General features: G+C 40.9%; 2 protein-coding genes across 5 annotated transcripts; both read right to left on the minus strand.

Annotated features, from left to right (window-relative positions):
* LOC109824020 (basic leucine zipper 34) lies at positions 1,117-17,222 on the minus strand. 4 transcript variants are annotated; one of them, XM_020390527.1, is made up of 5 exons: positions 16,071-17,121; positions 2,157-2,232; positions 1,928-2,054; positions 1,298-1,484; positions 1,117-1,187 (listed from the first exon to the last, which is right to left on the minus strand). In XM_020390527.1, the coding sequence occupies exons 1-5, from the start codon at positions 16,556-16,558 to the stop codon at positions 1,175-1,177; spliced, it is 891 nt and encodes a 296-aa protein (XP_020246116.1). In that variant the 5' UTR covers positions 16,559-17,121; the 3' UTR covers positions 1,117-1,174. The 4 variants fall into 4 exon arrangements, with proteins under 4 accessions (XP_020246116.1, XP_020246115.1, XP_020246114.1 ...); XM_020390526.1 differs by adding an exon at positions 17,132-17,222 and having other exon boundaries at positions 1,123-1,484; positions 16,071-16,592; XM_020390525.1 differs by adding an exon at positions 17,132-17,210 and having other exon boundaries at positions 1,123-1,484; positions 16,071-16,610.
* Positions 18,353-20,863, minus strand: LOC109824622. The gene is made up of 2 exons (XM_020391250.1): positions 20,589-20,863; positions 18,353-18,905 (listed from the first exon to the last, which is right to left on the minus strand). The coding sequence occupies exons 1-2, from the start codon at positions 20,825-20,827 to the stop codon at positions 18,608-18,610; spliced, it is 537 nt and encodes a 178-aa protein (XP_020246839.1). The 5' UTR covers positions 20,828-20,863; the 3' UTR covers positions 18,353-18,607.

The raw sequence follows: 22,626 nt of genomic DNA on the forward strand, positions 1-22,626 counted from the left end.
ACATGAGTATGGTCCACATCAAACAAATACCTTCCAAAATATTTACTAACATTGTAACTAATTTGATCTTAGCTCCCGCAGTAATCTTTCATTAAAATGAAATATGTCCTCATAATGTAGGGGTTCATGTAACGTTGGCCGTCGATGCATGGATTCAGATACTCTCCAATTAGCCGGTGATCAACAAGCCAAATCTTACCATCCATTCACGTATCAAGAGATGAGATGAGTTCACCGATCACAAAAGCAATGACGTTTTAAGTCAAAACTGCAATGAATCTAGATTATAGGAGTCATCAGAAAGTTAAAAAAAAGGGAGAAAAAAAAAAGTACAGTATCACGAGGGACATGGCAGCTAAAAATAATATCCTCAGCAGTCTGTTCCAATCAGTCATTTATACAACAAAAAAATAAAAAAAAATAAAGGAACCTAAGTTTTTATGGCGACTGGTTGGCCTACTGATTGTCTTTCACGAGAGATACATATGATATGATGATGATACTGCCACTTTCACAATGATTATCTCCCGCGTCGGCTGAGGACCAGGCCCATGTCACAGGTAGATTTTATATTCTAAAAAAAAAATTGAGGGAAAAATGCTAAAAATCCCCACACAATCTTCTCATGATATCCGAATTGAATAATATAACAGAATTATAATACCATGTCTCATGATCAGAACTTAGATGCATAATTATTTATTTAAATATTCCTACAGTGCAGCTGAAGCGATACGTACGCACGCTTCATGTAAACAAATTAGCAATTCACCCACTGTACGAAATCAAAGCATAGATAGTACCACAATTACCTAATCCACAAATCTTAGGCCTCACGGGTTCTTCATTAATTATCTATAACCGACTCACGTAACACCCTGACATTGATACAAAAACATTCCCAGGACAACCAGATGAACGATGCGGCGACATATCTAATACAATGCTTTGAGACAGAGACGGATCCCAAACTCAAATCTCAGATCAGAATAATCTGTGATAAATGCATTCATTTCGTCGTTGCGATTCCAAGGTATTATCAGGTTAATCCAGTTCAAATCCAAATGTACAACACAAAAAAGAGTTGTAGGACCAACGTAACCCACATCACTAACTATCACAGTTTTTATATCCTTTCAGAAAAGTACTTTTCCAGTCTAAAGGATCACATAAACTATGTCATTAACCTACAGCAACTAAAGGTTGTGGTTAGAGTAAGGACTAGAATCCTGTAACCTTGGTGAAGCTTTAGCAATGTTAATATAAGCGAAGATGGCGTTAGAGACCGAAACCATGCCTCAATGGTGCCACTGGGTTTCCGTCAAGATTTAGCTTTCCAAAATCCAACATTTGCCAAGCTGCTCCTGAAGGATTAGCATCTATAGATTCTGTGTCGAAGAGAGAAACAGCGCTCTTGCTTCTTCGGTGGCATCCATAGATCGCCTTCAACCTCTCTGCTTCCTTCTTCAGGGATTGATATTCACCTGCACTCATTGAAGCAGAGGAACAAAAGATTATAGTACATTTAGTAGTAACAAAGTGCCCAAGAATAAAGCTGACTTATAGGAGTTATTATGTGTGTTTGCAAAACAGTAAGGGCAAAATTTCACAAACTTGGGTTGTTTTGCACAAGAACCCCCTAAACTTTATAAATTATAAATCCCTCAGATCTTGTTTCACTGAACTGACAGTAATCAGTTTAGGTGTGCCCTTATATTACTTTTATTGAGAAAGAGTTCAGGTTAGGGTTGATAGAAACTAATAAGGGTAGTTTAGACATTTTAACCTTTACATTGATGCCAATTGTAACAATTTTCAATAATTCCAGGGCTTTTCTCTAATTTATAAAGTTTAAGGGAGGTTTTGTGCACAACACCGTGAAGCAAAAGGGGTTTTATATAATTCAGTAAACAAGAAGCTTGCTCACCATCCTTGATCACTTTCTCCTGCCGAAGGCGAGCAATCTGCTGTCTAAGTTTCTTGTTTTCTACAGATAGAACGAGTCGCTGCTGAAAAAGGGATGCAACTCCAGCTGCCAATTCTGCTCCTATGGTCTAGACAGCAAACATGATTATCAGCACATGTGCAAGCACACACAAAAATACAGGAATAACATGTAAAGAGCACATGGAAGAAAGAAGTAGTGGTTTAGTTACCTGATATACATCAACAGTTCTCTCGAGCTCAGCAATATATTGAAGCTTACGAACCCTCGACCTTTGCCCAGACCGCCTGGAAAAGATATTGGTTCATTAGTAAATTTGATACAGTAAGTAGCCATTTCAATCAACATTTGGGGACATGGAGCAACCAAGTTCACTTTATAGTTTGGTCACTGCATTTCATAACTACATTGCATGGAATGGATCTCAATACTTCCTGCCAATTTCAGGCTCTCAATGTTGAAAAATCTTCGCACTGAGTATAGACGATAACATGTGTACTTGCTTCCTTGATCGCAAAAAACCTATATCACCATTTCTTATTGAAGAAACATAATACATGTGAAGTGTTACGAAGTGGACTATGAACGAGGTATACTATCATTCTGAGTTTATTTCTAGAATATGCCATAATATCAACCGTCAATTCTCCCAATAAGGCCCTTATCCTTTTCTTAATTCATCCTATTATAAGCAAAACCAAGTTTCACAATAAGACTATAAGCATTAACACAGACCATGGGTCATCCTAAAATACGATGACCATCTTAACTTACATCTCATCTCATACCTCAGCCTTCAAAAAAATTCAATGCATTCCTCATTACAGTGTGGCTTTCTCAGCACGCCATTACCTCATGCTTCAACACAATTCCATGTATTTGTCATCATTGTATCTGCCCCAGCTCGTCATTATACATGTGTATACCATCCCATAAAACTTTCTTTCACCAATAGCCTTTAGTCAAGAAAATTTTGTACATACCCTAGTGTGTTCAATCCTCACCTTATTAATCACTTCTATGTCTAAAAAGCAGCAATTACAAGACAAACTGCAAGCACAAAGGTGTTTTCGTCAAAAGTTGCCTTCATCATTGATTTCATTAAAACTTCAAACGTTACAAATGAATTCAAATAACGAAAATAAAAATTACAACTTTCTTGAAAATAAACACAAGATCCGTTTATCGTCTCTTGCTTGCGTGGGTCTTTAGCCTGTGACGGGGACGTCGATATCCGTGGACTACCTGGCAATCAGATCTGATCCAGAAAAATCGGGCAGAGCTTCGTCGATCCGCGAAGGGATCGAGAAATCGTAGCTCTTATCTCGGCGAAGCGAGATAATCACTCTTCTTAGGATTACCGACGAGGGGTAATGCTAAGGAACGGATGCGGGTGATGTAGATCTGATGAAGAACTCTCTTGTGTTGAAGTGCTCGATCACTCTTCACTCCAACAGGGCTTTGCCAATTCTCCAAAAATCCAGATCCCCAAAAGTGAGGCCTAAGGCTTCTATTTGTAGGCGACACCCCTGGGGTGTCCCCAAAAATCTAGGACACCCCTGGGGCGTCCCCAAAAATCTAGGACACCCCGCTGTAAATTCTTCGTCCGAACTCGGATTTTAGTGATTCGAATTGCGTTGGAATTCTGACGAAGAGTTCTATCAGCCCCGATGGTTGGATTATCTGTAGAACGAACGAGACACGAAAGGCGTTGTTCTTTTTGTAAACATCGCGGGGTTCTCGATTAGCCTGTGCCTTCGTTATTTCGAAATTCTGTCAGCTCACGTAGTTCGTCGATTCACTTCAAGCGTTCACCGACGTCAATCGAACTCCTGTGAACCAGATAGTGACGTTCATTGTCGTTCCTTAACACTGAGCTGTTCGTGGAGACCTATAGGCAATTTTCGATGCCTACAGATACCCCCTCCAAAGCGTTCCGGACTCGTTTCTTTTATAGAAGAGGCTGGAATACTTTAGATGTGATTGGTCCAGCCTTCAGTCGGCGTAAAGGACCCGTAGTTAGCTTTAACTCTTGGCTCCTTCGATTTTCGGTCTATTCGATGCTTTGACGAATAACCGAAGTTCTTCCGGCAATGCGTTTATCGCCTGACCGTCGTCGAAGTCTCGAGTCTACAGCTGATGAATTGAGTTTGGCTCGTGTCATTAAGTTGACTTTGAACTACCTCCGTCACATTGTGTTGACCTAGGATTTCAGATCACTGTATGTTGACTTTTTGCCGCAACACGTTGACTGGCGTTGACCTAGGGTTACGCGTTGACCGGCGTTGACCCTAGGGTTTCGAACGTCGAATGTTGACTTTTTGGTCGCAACGCGTTGACTGGCGTTGACCTAGGGTTACGCGTTGACCGGCGTTGATCCTAGGGTTTCGAACGTCGAATATTGACTTTTTGTCGCAACGCGTTGACTGGCGTTGACCTAGGGTTACGCGTTAACCGGCGTTGACCCTAGGGTTTCGAATCAACCTGAGGAGAACCAGTTTATACTCGTGTACTCCTGGGAGTTTCGGGAATTAGTTTAGCCTCGTGTACCCATCGGAGGTTGACGGGTTATCCTTAAGAATATTATACATAATATTCTCCAGGAACTTCCCGTCCATTGTGAAAAATAGTTTAGACTCGTATTCTCATTGGAGTATAGATACGAGTGTTGAATACATCGAAACATATCCGAAAAGAGGTTCGAAACGCATATGAATTACCCCCGGACCCTTCCACACGCGCGAACCCACATTTCGCGGTTTACATGCATGCGAATCAACAAGCTAGGATCGGTCCGGTCCGATTGATTTGGTTCAGACTGGTTCGGTCCAGACCGGTTCGGTTCAGGTCCGGGTCCGGTTCAGGCTGGTTCAAGCCTATTTAAAACCCCAAAACCTAATTTTCTCCTCTTCTTCTTTTCCTTTTCTGTTTCCGGTTCCAGCAAGAAGTTCCGCCCCCCTAATTTTTTTTTCGGTTCCAACAGAGAAATCCGCCCACTCCTCTTTCAAACTCCTTCTTCAAGAGTTCTAAAGCTTTTAAGACCATCTTCTTCAAGGCCTCAACCCCTTCTTCTCCAAGTTCTCATCTTCTCCAAGGGTTCCATCATCTTCTTCTTCAAGCCCTTAGCTTTGGTAAGATAAAGCCTCACAAAAAAAGAACCCTTGACCTTGGCCGAAATCTTCATCCCCCTACAAGCTAGGGTTTGGGATTTTCTTCTTCTTCAAGCTTTAAAACTTGGGTAAGTCTCTTTTCTTTTATGGCTTCAATTCCCTTGCTTTGATTTTAGTTAGTTCCTCATGTTTTGATTCAAAGATTGAAAGCCCTAGTTCTTCAAATTTGGGGGAAATCCGAAATTTGCATTGGGTTTGTTTGTTGGCCGAATTTTTTGATTGATTATGTTCATGGCTTGATAATTTCAACTCTAGCTCTTTAATCTTGGAAGAAAAACCGAATTTGGGTATGGAATTTGAGAAATTGATCGAATTTGGGGGGTTTTTGTGCAAATTTGAGGCTGAAATTTTCAGGGGTGTATGTGCAAATTTGGGATTGAACTTTGAGGGGGTTATATGCAAAAGAGGGTTAAACTTTGAAGGGGTTATGTGCAAAAGAGGGACTGAACTTTGAAGGGGTTATGTGCAAAAGAGGGACTGAACTTTGAAGGGGTTATGTGCAAAATTAGCTAAATTTTACAAAAGGGTGTTATGTGTAAGATTAACCAAAATTATGGGGTGATGGGGGTGCTATGTGATTAGGTATGATGACCATGACCCAACTCGAGCGTGTCCTTAACCCGAATTTAGCCTTGAACACGAAGGGTATTTTGGGTATTTCACCAAAATTTACTGCGAAAATGACAATCATTGTTTCGCATGCACAAAATTTGTAGGTTTAATTAGACTTCAACTATAAAATCCTATTTATACACAGGATTTTAATTAAAGTTCTTAATTTCCCTTTTAAATTTCGCGTATTCATACTTTAGATTGTATCTGACTTGCTACTTTTCATTACAGGTTTCCGATGTCTCCACGTCGACCTCGACCTCCTAGGAGTGCCGATTTTGCTGTTCTGGAGTCGGAGATCCGAGAGTTGAAGGAGCTGAAGGCTAATGGGGTTTCTTCCTTCGTGTCCTCTCAGATGGAGCATAGGCTGGCACAGTGGCGCGACCTGAGATCTTCCATCGGCAGTGAGCTTCAGTCACATGAGCATTCAGTTGCGCAGCTGATGGCTACCGTGGCGAGGAGGGATACAGATAGAGCCGAGCTACTCCGTTCTTTGGATTCCGGCCACGAGGAAGTGGCTAGGTTGAAGGAGGCCTTGAAGCACGCCGAGGAGTCCATTACTATCATTGCAGAAGACCTGGCTGGAGTAGAGCATTCTCGTGGACAGGCCCTCGAGAAGCTAGGATCTACACAGGAGAGATTGATGAAGCTGAAGAATGAAGCCGTGAAGATCTTGAGCAGTTCTGAAGAATCCGTCCGAGCTGGCCTGCAGGCAGAACTTGAGCAGAGTTATATAGATAGGCTTTCTAGTTTAGAGTCTCATGTTCTTAGCCGTCAGCTGCCTTCAGGCTAACGAGCTTTTTTATTGTATGCTTTGACTTGATCTATTAATAGAGACTCCGCATTTGATTCCTTTATGATATTTCTTTATTGAACCCAATGATGATAAGTTTTACGGGATTTTTGGCAAACCCCCAGCCATCAACGGGTTTGATATGTCTTTACCGATTACCGTTTGAAATCGGACTAGCATGTGAATTATTAAACCTGTCTCACATGTAACGTTGTGCTAAGAAAATCGTTTTTCTTAGACTTGATGCTATGATTTTGAATACATAGACTTAACCATTTCTTATAGGAAAAAGGTACCCCGCGTCGCGTATCAGACGACGACTTATCCATTCTTAGGCTTCGGGATAAAATTCCCCAGGTTTGGACTCTGGTGTCTTTTTCAATCGGCGAAAGACTAAACCGGCAATGTGTGTTAGACATAGACTTTGGGATTTTTGGCAAACCCCCAACCTTCAACGGGTTTGATGTGCCTTTACCGATTACCGTTTGAAATCGGGCTAGCATGCGGATTGTCTGAATCCGTTCCGCATGTAACGTTGTGCTAAGAGAGCGAATTCTCTGAGACTTTATGCTATGATTTCGAATACATAGACTTCGCCCTTGTTACGGGAATAGACTACCCGGCAACACATGTTAGGTGTTGACTCATCCCTACTTAGGATTCGGGATGAAAGTCCCCAGAATTATACTCTGGTGTCATTTTCACTCGGTGAAAGACTAAACCGGCAACGCGTGTTAGGCGTTGACTTATCCCTACTTAGGATTCGGGATAAAATTCCCCGTGCGTGTGAGGCACGGATTATGGTGTTATTAATAACAATCTGCCACAATGTTGAATATGTGGTCTTTTGTCGCTGACTCATCCCTCCTTAGGATTCGGGATGAAAGTCCCCAGACTGGAATTCTGGTGTCTTCTTCAATCGGTGAAAGACTAAACCGACAACGCGTGTTAGGCGTTGACTTATCCCTACTTAGGATTCGGGATAAAATTCCCCGTACCTGTGAGGCACGGATTTTGAGGGTTGAAAAGGTGGTGTCTTTTCTTAGGGCAAAGACGAACCCGATGCGGGAGAGGAAGAATTTTATATTCTATCTCCTAAAGCCGAAGAGGAAGAATTTTATATTCTATTTTCAGATGCAAAGGAGACTCGGGGTGGGATCTCCACCCCCAGAATCCAGAAAAGTGAAACTAGAAGTGGGATCTCCACTCCGAGAATCGAAAATATTCAAGCAACCCTAACTTTTATAGGTTTGATTGCTCAAATTGAAGGTGGACCTCTCGTTCATGGAAGGAATCGAGAGGGGAATCTGGCTTTGGCCCTAACTTTTATAGGTTTGACCAAGGGAGCATTAGGAATGGGAGGTTTGAGACGATCTTACCTTTTATAGGTTTGATCGCTTGATTTGTGGGCCTCTCGTTCATTGAAGAAATCGAGAGGGAATTTTGGGTTGTGGCTCTAACTATAGGAAGGTTTGACCAAGTGAGAGGTGAGAGTGAGAGTACAACTTACAACGGGAGTGTTGACTCATACAAATCACAATGGAGGTTTAGTGCTTATCACCTAATTTGTAATGATTGGGTTATCCCTAAGAAAATTACATATAGTATTCTTCCGGGAACTTCCCGTTACATGAGTCATCCACCCCCAGCTTCCTCGCGAAACTGGGTTTATTATTGTATTTGGTTGCATGATCGGGTTATCCTTAAGAATATTACGTATAAAATTCTCCAGGAATTTCTCGTGAAAGAAAGAAAATAGTTTAGACTCATATACCTGTTGGAGTGTTAGGAAGCAGTTTAACCTCTTATACCGGTCGGAGGATTAAGAAGCAGTTTATACTCATATACTCTTTGGACCGGTCGGAGGATTAAGAAGCAGTTTATACTCATATACTCTTTGGAGTGTAGGAAGGAGCAGTTTATACTCTTATACTTGTCGGCAGTTTATACTCATATACTCTTTGGAGTGTAGGAAGGAGCAGTTTATACTCTTATACTTGTCGGAGTGTTAAGAAACAGTTTATACCCGTATACCCTTTGGAGTCTTTCCATTCTCATTTGGCTTATCCTAACGTTATGACGCCGGCTTCAACCAAGATCTGGATGCTATTCTTTAAAGTAAAGCAAGCCTTGGTGGGATGAATGATCCTCCTGTGGTATGCGCAGTACTTTGGATCCGTAGTATTTTCAGCTTCCTCCTGATTCGTGATGGGCGGGAGCTTGATTTTGTTGTTTTCGAGAAGAGACTCGAAGATGGCGGGAACGTCTTCGTCCTTAAAAGAGTACTCTTTTTGGAGTCTTGGACCCGAAGTCTTTTGCTGTCTTCGGGACTGCTGTTTTGACGTTTGATCAACAGTCGCTGCAGGTGCCTTGCCCCTATCACGAGAGGCGAAGTTCGAGTTCGGAGAATTAGCCATCGGTTGGCTCCTCTCGGCCTTCTTCTTTTTGAGGAATCGTTCGGCTTGCTCTCCTCGGGCCTTCAAATCCTTCCATGTCTTGAGCGGCTCTACTCCCATAACATCCAAGATGTTAATAGAGAGGCTCGTTGCCAGAGATCACTCCCAAATGGGACTTGAAATAGATCAGGTGCTGAGTTGGCGAGCCCTTCCCGTCGAACGGCGTGAAGTTGATCAGGTTGAACTTCGCTGGATACGGGATCGAGTCCCACTCTTTCGGGTAAGGACACGGAATGCCGGTCTTCTTTACCTCTTGAGCAGACATTAAAGCATTAATTTTGCTCTCCAAGTCCTTCATCTTCTTATCTTCACTCGTATCCGTCTTCGAGTGGCTTCGGGGAGAGGTAACGTGGTCCTCCTTCGCATTATCATTCAAGGGACCGCCTCCGTTACTATTGTTGACAGGATTGACATTATCTTCTTCTCGTTCATGCATTTCCCTCATCTGCTGCATGGCCAGATCCATCTCGAACTTGAAGCTTTTCTTCTGCTTAGCCAGGGCCTCTTCAAGCATCTTGGTTACTTGTTCGGCGCTAATCATAAATGACTCGTAGGGCTGTCTCGCGCTCGATGCCGTGTCATCGGACGCTATAGCCGAGCAAGAATCTGAACCAGCATCTAATACCTCCTCTTCCAAAGGAAGTCCTTTTTGCATCTTTTGGTAATTCTTTCGCTTATTGATTCCTGACCGCAACCGAGTCATACGCCGGGATACATCGGCAAACTGATCTGGGTTTAAGTGTTGCGTCGATTTCCTTCTGCCGGTCATATTGACGGACACTTCTGAAAATTCATCATCTTGGCGAATGGGTTTCCTCCTTTGGAAATGCCTTGGTTTGGCCTCGGACGCCCTGGTAGAAATTCTCTCAAACACCGAGACTCTTTTTGGGGTTTTAGAACAGCAGCATTCCGATAATACTGCTTTGATTATGTTGGCACACGGACAATGAGGCTCCGTGTCTCGAACATTTCTTTTTCGGGATTTATTTGCACCCCCAGCCCTATAGTACAGCTCATCAGTTTGATAACTGGAGCAACCCATAAAGTGTTGGCACGCCTACCTAGGTGTAACATCGTCATCAGAAAAATATGTTTCCCTCTGGGGACGCGACGCTTTATTTGCGTCTCCAAGAGTCACTCGTTCACTTTTACGCCTTTGAGAGCGTGTAAGTCCAACGGGCTCTTGAACTTCGACTCGCAATCCAATGCGGTCGGTAATATGGGCTTTCCCTTTGTTAGTACGACCCCCAGTCTTGACTGTTGTTTGGGGACTTTTCAACGGTCCCAATCGCTTCTTGACGGGTGCTTTACCTCGGTTCTCCGGTAAGGGACCGAGACGACCTTTCAACGGAACCCTGGATCTAGAAGGACCCACGTTCTTACCTGACTCCGCCGTAGGTGCGGGGGCAAGGGAGACGGGATCTGTATTTGATGAAGGTTGGATGACATTTTCGCCCACCTTTGCCTTTGGTGCTGGTTTTGCCTTTGGCACCCATATCTGCTTGTGTTTTGACGGCTTTTTGACCGTCTCTCCTTTCTGCATCTCTTCCGCCTTCTGCAGAAGGACTCGGGCATGCGCAAGCAACGCGCAGCGTTTCTTGATTCGCTCTTCGAGGGTCGAGCGAGTCCTCGTGACACGAACCCATTCGTTCGTTTCTGCCTTGGAGGAGGAGTTGGTTGTGCGCCGTTGTTGCTCTTGGCGCTGTCTGGACTTTAGATCCTCATTGTAGCGGATCCCGTCCATCGATTCTGCGGCCTTGGCCAACTGCCGTGTAAGGCGTTGACGCCGTCTTTGGCGCACCCTCTTTGACAAAGCTGGAGCACCTTCAACACTTGTCTTTACGGCGGATGGCAGATCTGGATCTGCAGCTTCAACCACGTTGGACGTCATAGGAACGTCGCGGGGAGTAAGTGCAACGACGGCGAGGGGATCTTGGATGTTCGATCCTGAGGGCCCGCGAGCACTCTTGGGAGATGAAATCTTCCTGCGCCTGTTTGGAGAGGCGGATCTGGAGGAGGAGGAAGAGAGGTATTCTTCAAACTTTTGTTGATCGAACTCGTATTCGATCTCTTCGTTCACCGGGATCTTGAATGCCGGTTGCGTCACGACGGTCTCGGCAGCGAGGCCGTTGGCTCCCACTGTGGTCGCCAGCTTGTTTTCGTCAAAAGTTGCCTTCATCATTGATTTCATTAAAACTTCAAACGTTACAAATGAATTCAAATAACGAAAATAAAAATTACAACTTTCTTGAAAATAAACACAAGATCTGTTTATCGTCTCTTGCTTGCGTGGGTCTTTAGCCTGTGACGGGGACGTCGATATCCGTGGACTACCTGGCAATCAGATCTGATCTAGAAAAATCGGGCAGAGCTTCGTCGATCCGCGAAGGGATCGAGAAATCGTAGCTCTTATCTCGGCGAAGCGAGATAATCACTTTTCTTAGGATTACCGACGAGGGGTAATGCTAAGGAACGGATGCGGGTGATGTAGATCTGATGAAGAACTCTCTTGTGTTGAAGTGCTCGATCACTCTTCACTCCAGCAGGGCTTCGCCAATTCTCCAAAAATCCAGATCCCCAAAAGTGAGGCCTAAGGCTTCTATTTATAGGCGACACCCCTGGGGTGTCCCCAAAAATCTAGGACACCCCTGGGGCGTCCCCAAAAATCTAGGACACCCCGCTGTAAATTCTTCGTCCGAACTCGGATTTTAGTGATTCGAATTGCGTTGGAATTCTGACGAAGAGTTCTATCAGCCCCGATGGTTAGATTATCTGTAGAACGAACGAGACACGAAAGGCGTTGTTCTTTTTGTAAACATCGCGGGGCTCTCGATTAGCATGTGCCTTCGTTATTCCGAAATTCTGTCAGCTCACGTAGTTCGTCGATTCACTTCAAGCGTTCACCGACGTCAATCGAACTCCTGTGAACCAGATAGTGACGTTCATTGTCGTTCCTTAACACTGAGCTGTTCGTGGAGACCTATAGGCAATTTTCGATGCCTACAAAAGGTACCTAAATGTAAGAGTTCAGGAGAAAGTACAGGTTTTGTCCTGCCACTTCCAATGAGGAATTGAAGGAGAAAACAAAAGAGAGAGATTATGAGTAGAAGCTAATGAAGAATTCGGTGCCTAATATACGATCAACGAATATCTGAAGGTTTAATATGAAAAAAATCAATAACTTGACCTTGTCTAGTTTGCTTCTTTTGATTCAGGAGAATTTCAAGATCCATCAAAGAAAAATATTAAAATTTATATAAAATATATAGGCGTCATATTCAACCTAAAATAAGAGTATTCAATCCCTACAACAGTGGTGGAAAGGAGCAACATAATTAGGAAGTCAAATCCAAAATTTAAAAACATAAACTATTTATATTGTTTAGCTTACGTGATACATGAATGACCCCTCCAGCAGAAAGAATCTTATAATTTGCTAATTGCAGATGCAAGCTACACAGATATATCTGTCTCATGGTGGTATATTAAATTGTCCAATAATTTGTTGCATACTTTTCACATGCGCGCGCACACACACAAAATAAAGGTTAGAATTGCTATGTAACAGTGTCACGTGGACACAGAGAATTAGGAGCCCACTAGTGTCTACTACAAGAAAAATGAAAAGGGTTAAATGATATGTACTATAGGTCTGTACATAAATAGCTATATAATCACTCATAAAAACAGTTGGTGCATAGTCTGACAAAGTTGATTTAGATAATTACTCCATATGTTGTTAGTTGTGTCTCCCTACTAAATGAAGGTCAGCATTGACGAAAGGCGATGTCTATATCATATGGCTAAATACGCTCCTGAAGTATGCTTGGGTTCCCTCAAGTTCCCAAGTGATTGACACATAAAGCCATATCCCGCTACTACAGCTTATTAATGCTAGTAACATTCTGCAGTTTGCTAAATGAGAATACATGATAATATTTTCCCTCAAAATTAGCTGAAGTCAGTCCTGCTATTTTTCCTGCTTGTCCAATGTCATGTATCAAGCTCCTCACAATTGGATTTTTACTGTCAAGTAATACAAACCTCGCGGGTGAGTGTGGATTGGTGCTTTATGCTCCACCATTATAGTGATCGTGTCTTTATCGATGATTTGACCATTTTGGTCATCTGCTATAAACTACAGTTATTGCAGGGCGCCTTTAAATAAAGTATTGTTATCAAGAGTTACTGGGTAAGAAAAATGAATGATTGCAACATGACTTCAACTTGTATATATGTATACTAAGCCAAAAAATGGAGAAAAATATAAGTGCCTAAATGCAGATGAGTTTCAGTTATATCAGTTTTATTAACCTTCTACAGTGACTAGAGAGGATCACATGTGCCACTATGTATGCATATGCATAATTCCTCTTGTTCATACTACAAAATTTTAGGCCTAATGCACAAACCAACAGTAGCTGAAATGGAAGTTAGACTCATTCTCCTGTTGAGATATTTTGTCTGATCCGACCAAAAAATGGAGACCAAGTTTGTGTTTGATTCAGTGGCAGACCCAGGATTTCTGGGAAGTGGTGTCACCACATAATTAATAATTAAAAAAGCTTACAATTGTATCCGACGAGTTTTCATATTTCAGCAAAAACTTGACAATCACATCTTTAGTAAGAATATCAAACACATCATTACTAACCCTATAAAATACATAATCACTTAGTAGCTCTCAACTATTAGCCTATGAAGGCCTTCCGGTCTACCATATCTGAACCATAATCTCACATATATGGTTAATGGGTCCTAAGTAATTTTTGATGATCCCATATGGTGATAGAAGATATCACGGTGGTGTATGGTTACATAGACAGCATGTGGATATACATGAGGAACTCCCTGGTGATAGAAGATAATCAAGGTGGTGTATGGTTACATAGACAGCATGTGGATATACATGTATGCCGGAAATTTACGAAAGCTCAACTCAAGTCATAGGGTAACAAGAGGAACTCCGTGGTGAAAGTGGTGTCAAGTGAGATCACTTCCAGCAAGGTAACCCCCCCCCCCCCCCTAGGAGTTCAAATCAAGGAACACTGACTGATTTCTATAGATAACTGTGATATAGCAAACCATATTCTCCCCCTCTCATCTAGCAAACATGTTTCTTATTCATATTTATCAGTTTTAGTTGAATTGATATCTTTTTTAATTCCTTCTTACAATGTTGTAATACCTATATTTAACCCCCCCCCCCCCACACACAACACACACATGGCCGCGAAATTGCAAGCAAATGATGTCAAATATGAGCAACAGGGCATGAGTTTGTTAAGATTTCAAGTAACACCAAGCAGACACTTCATGGACAGTAGGGACTTGGCTACAAAAAAAAGTGGAGCCAGAAGAGTACTCAGTTCAGGCACCATAGTCAATATAAAATTCATTCGCACCATAGTCAGTATAGAATTCATTAACAACTCCAATCAGTTCTTTTAAAAACATTGAGAGTTCAGATTAGAATTTCCTAAGCTAGACATGCAAAATGGAGAAATAAAGTAGGGACTACAAAGTTGTTTTTTGGTCTTCGCTCCAGTGTGGTCCTCTAATAGGTCACCAAATAATATATGCGAAGTGGTTAAGCAAAAACATACCTGGTATTGATTCTTTTTCAGCCTAACATAACAGGACTCAACATTTCTTATACGGGACTCGTTTTTCAGTTTTTTTTTCTTGAATTTATATAAAGGGCCTCTAAGATTTACCTAGGTCAAGTTGGAGTACACTTGCTCCTCACTTGTATACAGACAAATATGATACACAACCAAATAAATTTTGACATACATACTTCAAAATGCATCAGAGCTGATATGAATTCAAATAGCATTTGTAAACCCCTCTGATTCATTAATCCTAATTGAAGATGATAATTTTATATGAATGTCAACGTACACGAGCGCATGCACGCAAGCACATACATAAAACGGTTCTGCACTTTTAATGCACATAAATCTTAAAAGTAAAAACGAAAAAATGGAAAACAAGGACAAAAAAAGAAAATAAGTGTTAATAAGTTGATAAGTCATGTGCTCATGGATAGAAGCAGCTAGAACACAAATCTTCAACAGCATTGCACAGGAAAATCCTGTTCGGTGAATAGTCCACTGAAACTGTCAATTGTAGTGTGTGTGTGTGTGTGTGTGTGTGTGTGTGTGTGTGTGCGCATATATATATAATTCGACACTTTGGTCTAATCTGCAGCTGCTTTACATCATTGTCTTATCACAAATATGGTCTTAGACATTTCCAAACCCATGTACAAACCTCCTTACTCAATATGGATATAACATGATTTTGTAGCTACTAAAATTCAAAATGTACATCAAAAGTAAATTAATCTTCTCCTCCATATCTGCAAATCACGTCTTGCAGTGAAGCCCTATCCCAATATATACACAAAAGAAAGATTATGGTCTACAATGATATATGAAGAGAATGTAAGTAAGAATGATGATTCTAGACATGTGAGGTTCTAAAGTTAATGCACTGCATGTTGTATGGGTAGTCCTATATTGTATGCTTAAATAATTTATGCCAAGCGGATTATTATCCCATCATCCCAATTGAGCCTTCCCCACTTTGGCATATTTTGAGCCTGAGAGCAGAATGTGGTTTTCTGTAGTGACTTGTATGGTGCTAGTCTTCACATAGACTCCTTCATGGGCTGCGAGAAATAATAGGTCGATTGTTGGTTGCAGGAATAAAAGCCTACATTTAACCATCAGCCAACCGCCCATTAAGGTACTATGAAATCAATACATACAAAAGATGTCATACAACTGCTTATAAACGCTAATTCTTTTGTGAAGCATGTCAGGCTAGGATTTTCGCTCCATAGTTGACCCTATCTTGATGAGAAAATGTCTTATTAAATGATGACCACACATAGCATTCATGCTTATGGTGATGCCAAGTTATTCCAGCCACGACTACTTGACGTATTAAGCAATTTTAATAAACAACACACATGCAATGGATCTTGCAAATTAACTCCAGTAAGTGATACATAAATATCTATCTCGCCAAGTCATGCATATCCAAATAACTTAGGGTCCAATGCCCACATGAAAGAAAATGCTTACCTTCTTGCTGCCTTCTCTGGGTCAAGATCACCCGCTGAAATTTGATATTCCCCATTCTGGTCAGCCTGCTTCATCGTCTCGCAACTAGGAACATCCACTGTCACGTACTGCAACTTGTTCGGAGGAATACTTTCCATCAACGCAGACACTTCGGAGTTGCTTAAGCTACTCTTTTGCCTAGGCGAATTCGGACCATATACACAATTTCCCCCAAATCCACCGCAAATTTCACTCTCTTCACTAGAATTAGAAATGGGGCATTGTAATTCAGCTGAGACCTCAAGAATAGCAGCCGAATCACTAGCTGATCTCCTATGAAGTGTTTCTTTCGAGTTAACGTCCGAATCGGTCAACAGTTCTTCGAACCAAGAGGGCTGTTCTTCTAAGATGGTACCAAGAGAAGGGAACCTGATGAGATCAGGCATTTCATCTTCTTTCACTCGAATCGGGGGCGGGCAACGAGGAGGGAGGTGAGGAATTCTTGACATTGTGAGCTTAATTTAGGGTTTTCTTTCGCCCTGCCTAGTAAATTTGTAAACGCTGTTTTGTAAGAGAATGAAACCCCAAGAATTTGTAAACATTATCAAGATAAAAAACATCAAATTCAAAATGAGTCGCTTCAAGAAACACTATAATCTAGTTGCATTTTAAAACATTTAAAAACCCACTTGCTTCTGATCATCAAAAATGTGGGGGGAAAAAGCAGTATTCAAATCGAACCCTAAATTAGACGAGAGTCACTTCAAGAAAACTAAAACCCTAGAAGCTAAATTCTTCAAAATATACAGTAAAATCCCAAACCAATACAACAGCACAAGAATCTCCCCTCAATCTGCAACAAAACCTAGGCCAAAAAGAACTAATTTTTCTTAAGCAAAAAGGGTAAATAAACAAAAATATAATAACAAAACTCAAATAAAACTTCAGTAAACCAGTGAGAATAGCAAGTACATTGATCAAATAACGATCAAGATAAGCAAAAATCACCAAAATATACGATTTAATTGAGAAAAAAATTGGATTTTATATCGTTTTCTTCGGTTTTCTTAGATTTTATTTACCTTTGTTCTTCTTTTTTGTAATTTGAGGAAGAGAGAGAGGAGAGAAAGCGGGGAATTGAGTATTTGTACGGGGAAAAGGGAACTGAAATAATCATAAAATATCTCTGCAGCGGTGCGATGTCTCTCGCTCTGCCTTTTATTATCCGGTAGCGTTCTCGTCACGTCACTCCAAGCTCTGGGCTCAGCTCTACACTTGTTAACATTTTGGGTGCAGCCCAGCTGGCGACAGGGCTCAAATCTGGCTTTGATTAGGTGATTATTAATCTAGTGATTAAGTCAAGATTGACATAATTTGGTGCTTATTTACTATCACATTTAATCTTTGGCTAAATAGCTCTTAAATGTCTTATAGTATCACTCCTATAGCACTTATATACCTACTCCTCAGTTGTATCTCATAGCATTTATATACTTGGAGTTGTTTAAAATTGGCACGTTAATATCTCTGCTATGCAAACGTCAAATTTTTCATCTGAAAGCTCACATATGACGTGCGTATGTTAGTTTTAGAGCTTTTTAACCATTAATATTTATTAATTTGCTATTAAATCTATCCAAATTCTAATTTAAATGTATTCTATCTATATTTTAAAAATATTATTTGGAAAGTTTTAATTATGAATTCAACAAACTTAAAAGACAGAAAGTTACAAGATTACCATACGAATGTTATATAGGAACTTTCGGACAAAAATTTTTACGTTCTCAAAACAAAGGTTATTAACGTGTCAAATTTAAACAGCTCGGGATACATAAGTGCCATAAACTACATGTGAGCGAATATATAATTGCTAAGGGAGGGAGTGAAACTCTAAAGTATTTACGTGCTATGTAGCCTTAAATCTTTTAAAGCAACTTTAGTTTGAACAAAAGTTGAAAGCGTTGGCTGTCATCCACGTCACAGAAAGTTGCATAAATTACTTTAATTTTGAACAATGTTATTACAATTTTGAGATCCTGATCTTCTTTACTCGGACGCTTTGGCTTTTGAGCAACTACTTGCAATTTGTTTATTTTATTGATATGGATGCGATTTCGAACGCAAGAAAGAAAAAAAATATAACTTTGATGCCTTCAACTCCATCGTCAATTTGTCACACATCCCTTCTTTCGTTCGAAACATTTGTTGTTATATACACAAAAGAAAGTTCCAAAGACAAGAAAATGCGAACAAAAACTGTTACAATCAAAACAAATAAGCGAGCGGAGTGTTCTGGACCATACTAAATAACTTATACTGTCCATAGGAAGGTGTGCTCTAAATATTTTATTTCACAAATACTGTTACGAATACGATCTAAAGAAAAGAAATGACTTCACTTTCATTTTCCCAAGCCTCCTATAGTTGAAAGTTTGCTGTCATCTACATAAAAGGTCACAAAAACCTAACTTAAAGCTGAACAAAACTATTGCAACTTTGAAATCAGGATACTTCTATGCAAAATGCTTAGCTATTGAAGGCTCCTTGACATTCCCTTAAGGTTGCTTGATCACTTGAAGGACTTTTGCAATCTTCGCTTCCTCTTCGGGGGAGAAGTAGCCAGCTTCTTTGTTCCAGAACTCGACCCACTTGCTTTCGATCTTCCCTTTCCACATCAACCCCATTTGTGTCTCTGATTTGTAGTAGGGTGTCATGACAGTGCTCTTGCTGATCCCGCCCATTCTCTCTACGGATTTTACAGTGTGAATTGTGACTTTAGGTTGGATTTCTGCGCCGTGGATGTAGGTGAACATTCGCTTCAGCTTTAGATTTGGCTTCCATGGTCGATTAGGCCTACAGCAGAAAAGATAGAACGTCTAATACCTTCAAGAATATATAATTCATAATACCTGGAACCAAAAGATTCAATGACAAGATGTTGATGTGCAAGATTCAGTATTTTTAATAAAAAAAATTCGAGCTCAGCTGTTGCTCGAGCAGGTTTACTCATTATTTCAATCAGTTAGTCACATGTAGTTCATCAATACTTGGCGCTAAACGATGCGATGACATACATGGCGATGAAGAGGGCATCCTTTCAACTTCCAGTCACTTTACCGAGAATCCACACCCTTAAACCATAATATTATATAAAAGCTTATACACGCTAACACAAATACGCGCATATATAGCTTAATTTGGAATGGAGCGCTTCTACTTCTTCATGGTGAGAAGGATTTTTTTTTTTTTTTTTTTTTTGAAATAGTGTAGAGTGTTAATATTTTCATGGTGGAAAACATTCGATATTGGCTGGACAAAAGAATGACTCCAGCTTAATTGAAGATGATTAAGCTCGCTTATCCCTTGTAGGTTTTACGTGACATGGGTTACTGAGTTACTGAGTTAACAAGTATCCAACAATATAGTCCATCCGAAACAAGACAGTTGAACAATATTTTTCATTTCTTATTCGGTACCATATATTTGCTGAAATAGGCTAGCCTTTGCCTCTTCCAGGCTCCAGACCTCGTCAACAAAGATTGAAAACCTTCAAATAGAGATCAAATTTAACACGATCTGCAAGACTCACGTCAATCATCAGGCTAATGATCTCTCGAACACTAAAAGAGACCCTAGCACGAAACCAACCAATGTCAATTAAAGGAACTCAAACAAGTCATCTACCATGCTAGCATTCAAGACCAAATAGAAGACACTCTAGCTTGCAAGGTCATGGTTCTCAAGTTCCAAGGGTTTACATCGATCATCAACCTGTAAAGAACCAAAATGCACTGCTCGTGGAGTTCCAACTGCTTTCTTATATGAATTAACATGCCAGGGATACCAATGCACATAATACATATAACGTAGAATATCAAAAGTGGTGTTTCAACAGAAAACTTCGGATAAAATCAAACGCGATCTGGACTTTAAGTTGGTAAAATGACGAGGCCATACTTTTCTTTTTTCCGCTCGCTGTATGGTACATATTTCTCAGGACATATGGCGTTAATCTATCATGATATCAAAGTCTTTCTAGTTTCTACACATTGAGTTATACTACTCTTAAAAAATTGAGACATTTTCTCATGTACTGCATTTTTGGTGTCTGGTAGTACAAGAGTAGAACAAAACTCTTGTGGCACTCCTAGCATTGATAAGTGTACACAAGAGTTATACTACTCCCGTGGACTCCAATTTTTTGTGTGTCTAGTAGTACAAGAATAGTACTAACTCTTGTAACTCTCGTGTCGAGTCGTCGCAAGTCGAATGATTGATACTTCACAAATTCCAACAACTATAAAGTGAAGGAAGAAGCTAGCTATTGATCTTTAACATGGAAAGCCCTTTTTCTAATATTGATAGGAAAGAGTAGCAAACCATATGTAGACTTTCTACTCACGACTTTGATCGCCAAGCGCCTTCAAATAGGTCCGAATAATTCGAAACACAACAACCCAAAATATTCCCCCCGCTCAGCTCGTGCAACCAAATTATTTAAGGAAACAAAAGCAGGGAGTGAGAGGTGTCAGATACCCATTGTTGTTCCGGCGGAACTGGACGTGGCGACCAGGAAACATGCTACGATTCGCGCTCTTCGTCATCTCCCCGCCCGAATCGCCGGCGGCGGCGAGGCCCTTGTTGGCGGGGGGCTTGGAGGGCTTCAAGGAGTACAGTGCCTCGAGAGGCAAGATGTCGTCGCCGATCTTTCGAACTATTCTCTTGCATATTCCTCCTCCGTTTTGGGCGGCGGCGGCGGCGGATCTCAGCGCCATGCTTGGTGAGGAGCAGGGGGAAAGGGGCGTGAGTTTATTGGGGAGCAAGCTTTTAGTGGGCGGAGCCCAAGTTTCCATGATGTTCAGTCCATTTAGATAATGGGCTTGGTTCTCTTGGCCCAGTTCCAAGTCTCGAAAAAAAGGGTCCGTGCTCAGGGTTTGGGCTGAGTTATTCCAATGGACCTCATCATGCAAATCAGTAATATATGTTTTGGGTTATTTGCATACGTACCCTCAAATCACAGGTATTTGCAAGAATACCATCTAAACCTCACTATTTGCAGAGCTAGCCCCTAAATCATGTATTTTGGAAAAACAGATACCCTCAAAGTAATTAGTCGTCAACTTTGATAAGGTAATTTGTAATCGCATCGTAAAAATTATCAATAAAGTAGTCAAATTTTTAGCACAAGTCGCTGATTCGTTGATTTTAGGGGTAGATGATTTGAGGGGTGTTTTTATAAATTCCCCTGATGTAAGGGATACATATGCAAATAGCCCTAGGTGTTTTGGTGTATGATCCCCCCCCCCCCCCCCAACTGTTTAGCATCCAAACGAGTACTACAATCCCCCATCACCTTCTTCATATCAACTTCAATTAATTTTGAATAATGCAACCGCCTATTTGTCCATAATGAGCAATCAAAGGAAAAATAATAGATGAGCAATTATTCAACATCCAAAGTTGCGGTAGGGAGTTGGCCACTTGCGATGCATGGGAGGGGAGCTCGCTGTCGACATAAATTAACGACGCAAAAATTAACCAGGGGCTCGCTCTCTAAAAGCCTCACGGCTCAAGCTCATGAATAAATTAACGACTCCTGAAGAAATTGGATTGGTGAGTTGGAGGAAGCCTTATCTTTTGAAACAACACAATTGGCTCGCCTTTGATTGACTCGGACCCTTGGGGCTCTACGAACCAAGAGGGGCACGAAAGTCGTTGTTGAGATGAATTCGTTGTCAAAATTTGTAATGGAAACGGATATTGATGCTGTCTTTTTCCTCTCTTTGGTAATTGTCCTCTTTTTGTGAACAGCGCTTTGGAGTTTCTGGATTTATCCTGTGGAATTTTTTGGTATGATGGAGAAATTTCTCGATTTTAGTTGAAAGAAGGCACCTTTTGACTCTTTGATATAAAAAAGGAAAAGAGAGAGAGAGAGAGAGAGTGAAAGAAAAGGAATAATAACTCCTTCCCCAATATATATGCGGGTGTTGTAAAACTAATAAAGTAGAAGAGAGAAAGTAGACAAGAATTAGGAATCATTTTATTTCCTCAATTTCTCCTTGTAAAGTGAGGTAGGAATATCTCTATTTATATACAAACTATGATGATGATACATGAATCATATTAATTACTTTTAAAGAATATCAAGGGGTAATACATGTTATCAATCTCTTTGGGAAACTAAATGGACATCCACATCATTTAATTGTTTCATAACAGTGGGATCAACTTTCTCTTACTTGTTTTTTACGCAATCTTTTTAGCATCTATTGGTTACTAGAGTGCGCCCCGTGCAAAACACGGACCTTTTTAATTGGGCAAAATGGCCAGATTGGTATATTTTTTAGAGGCTTGGTGACATGTTGGTATATTTTCTTTTAGTTTTGTCAGATTGGTATAAATTTTCAACTCCGGCGCCATATAGGCCTTAAATTTGGCCGGAGTTACTGTTCCGGCCAGGGCTGATGGATTTTTTACAAAAAACCCCTCATCAAATACAATTTCCTGCTTCTAACCCCCCTCTCTCCCTCCTCATCCTCTTCAACCTCCCTCTCCTCCTCCTCCTCCTCCTCCT

Source organism: Asparagus officinalis, chromosome 9, assembly GCF_001876935.1.
Source record: "Asparagus officinalis chromosome 9, Aspof.V1, whole genome shotgun sequence".
Taxonomy (NCBI): Eukaryota; Viridiplantae; Streptophyta; class Magnoliopsida; order Asparagales; family Asparagaceae; genus Asparagus; species Asparagus officinalis.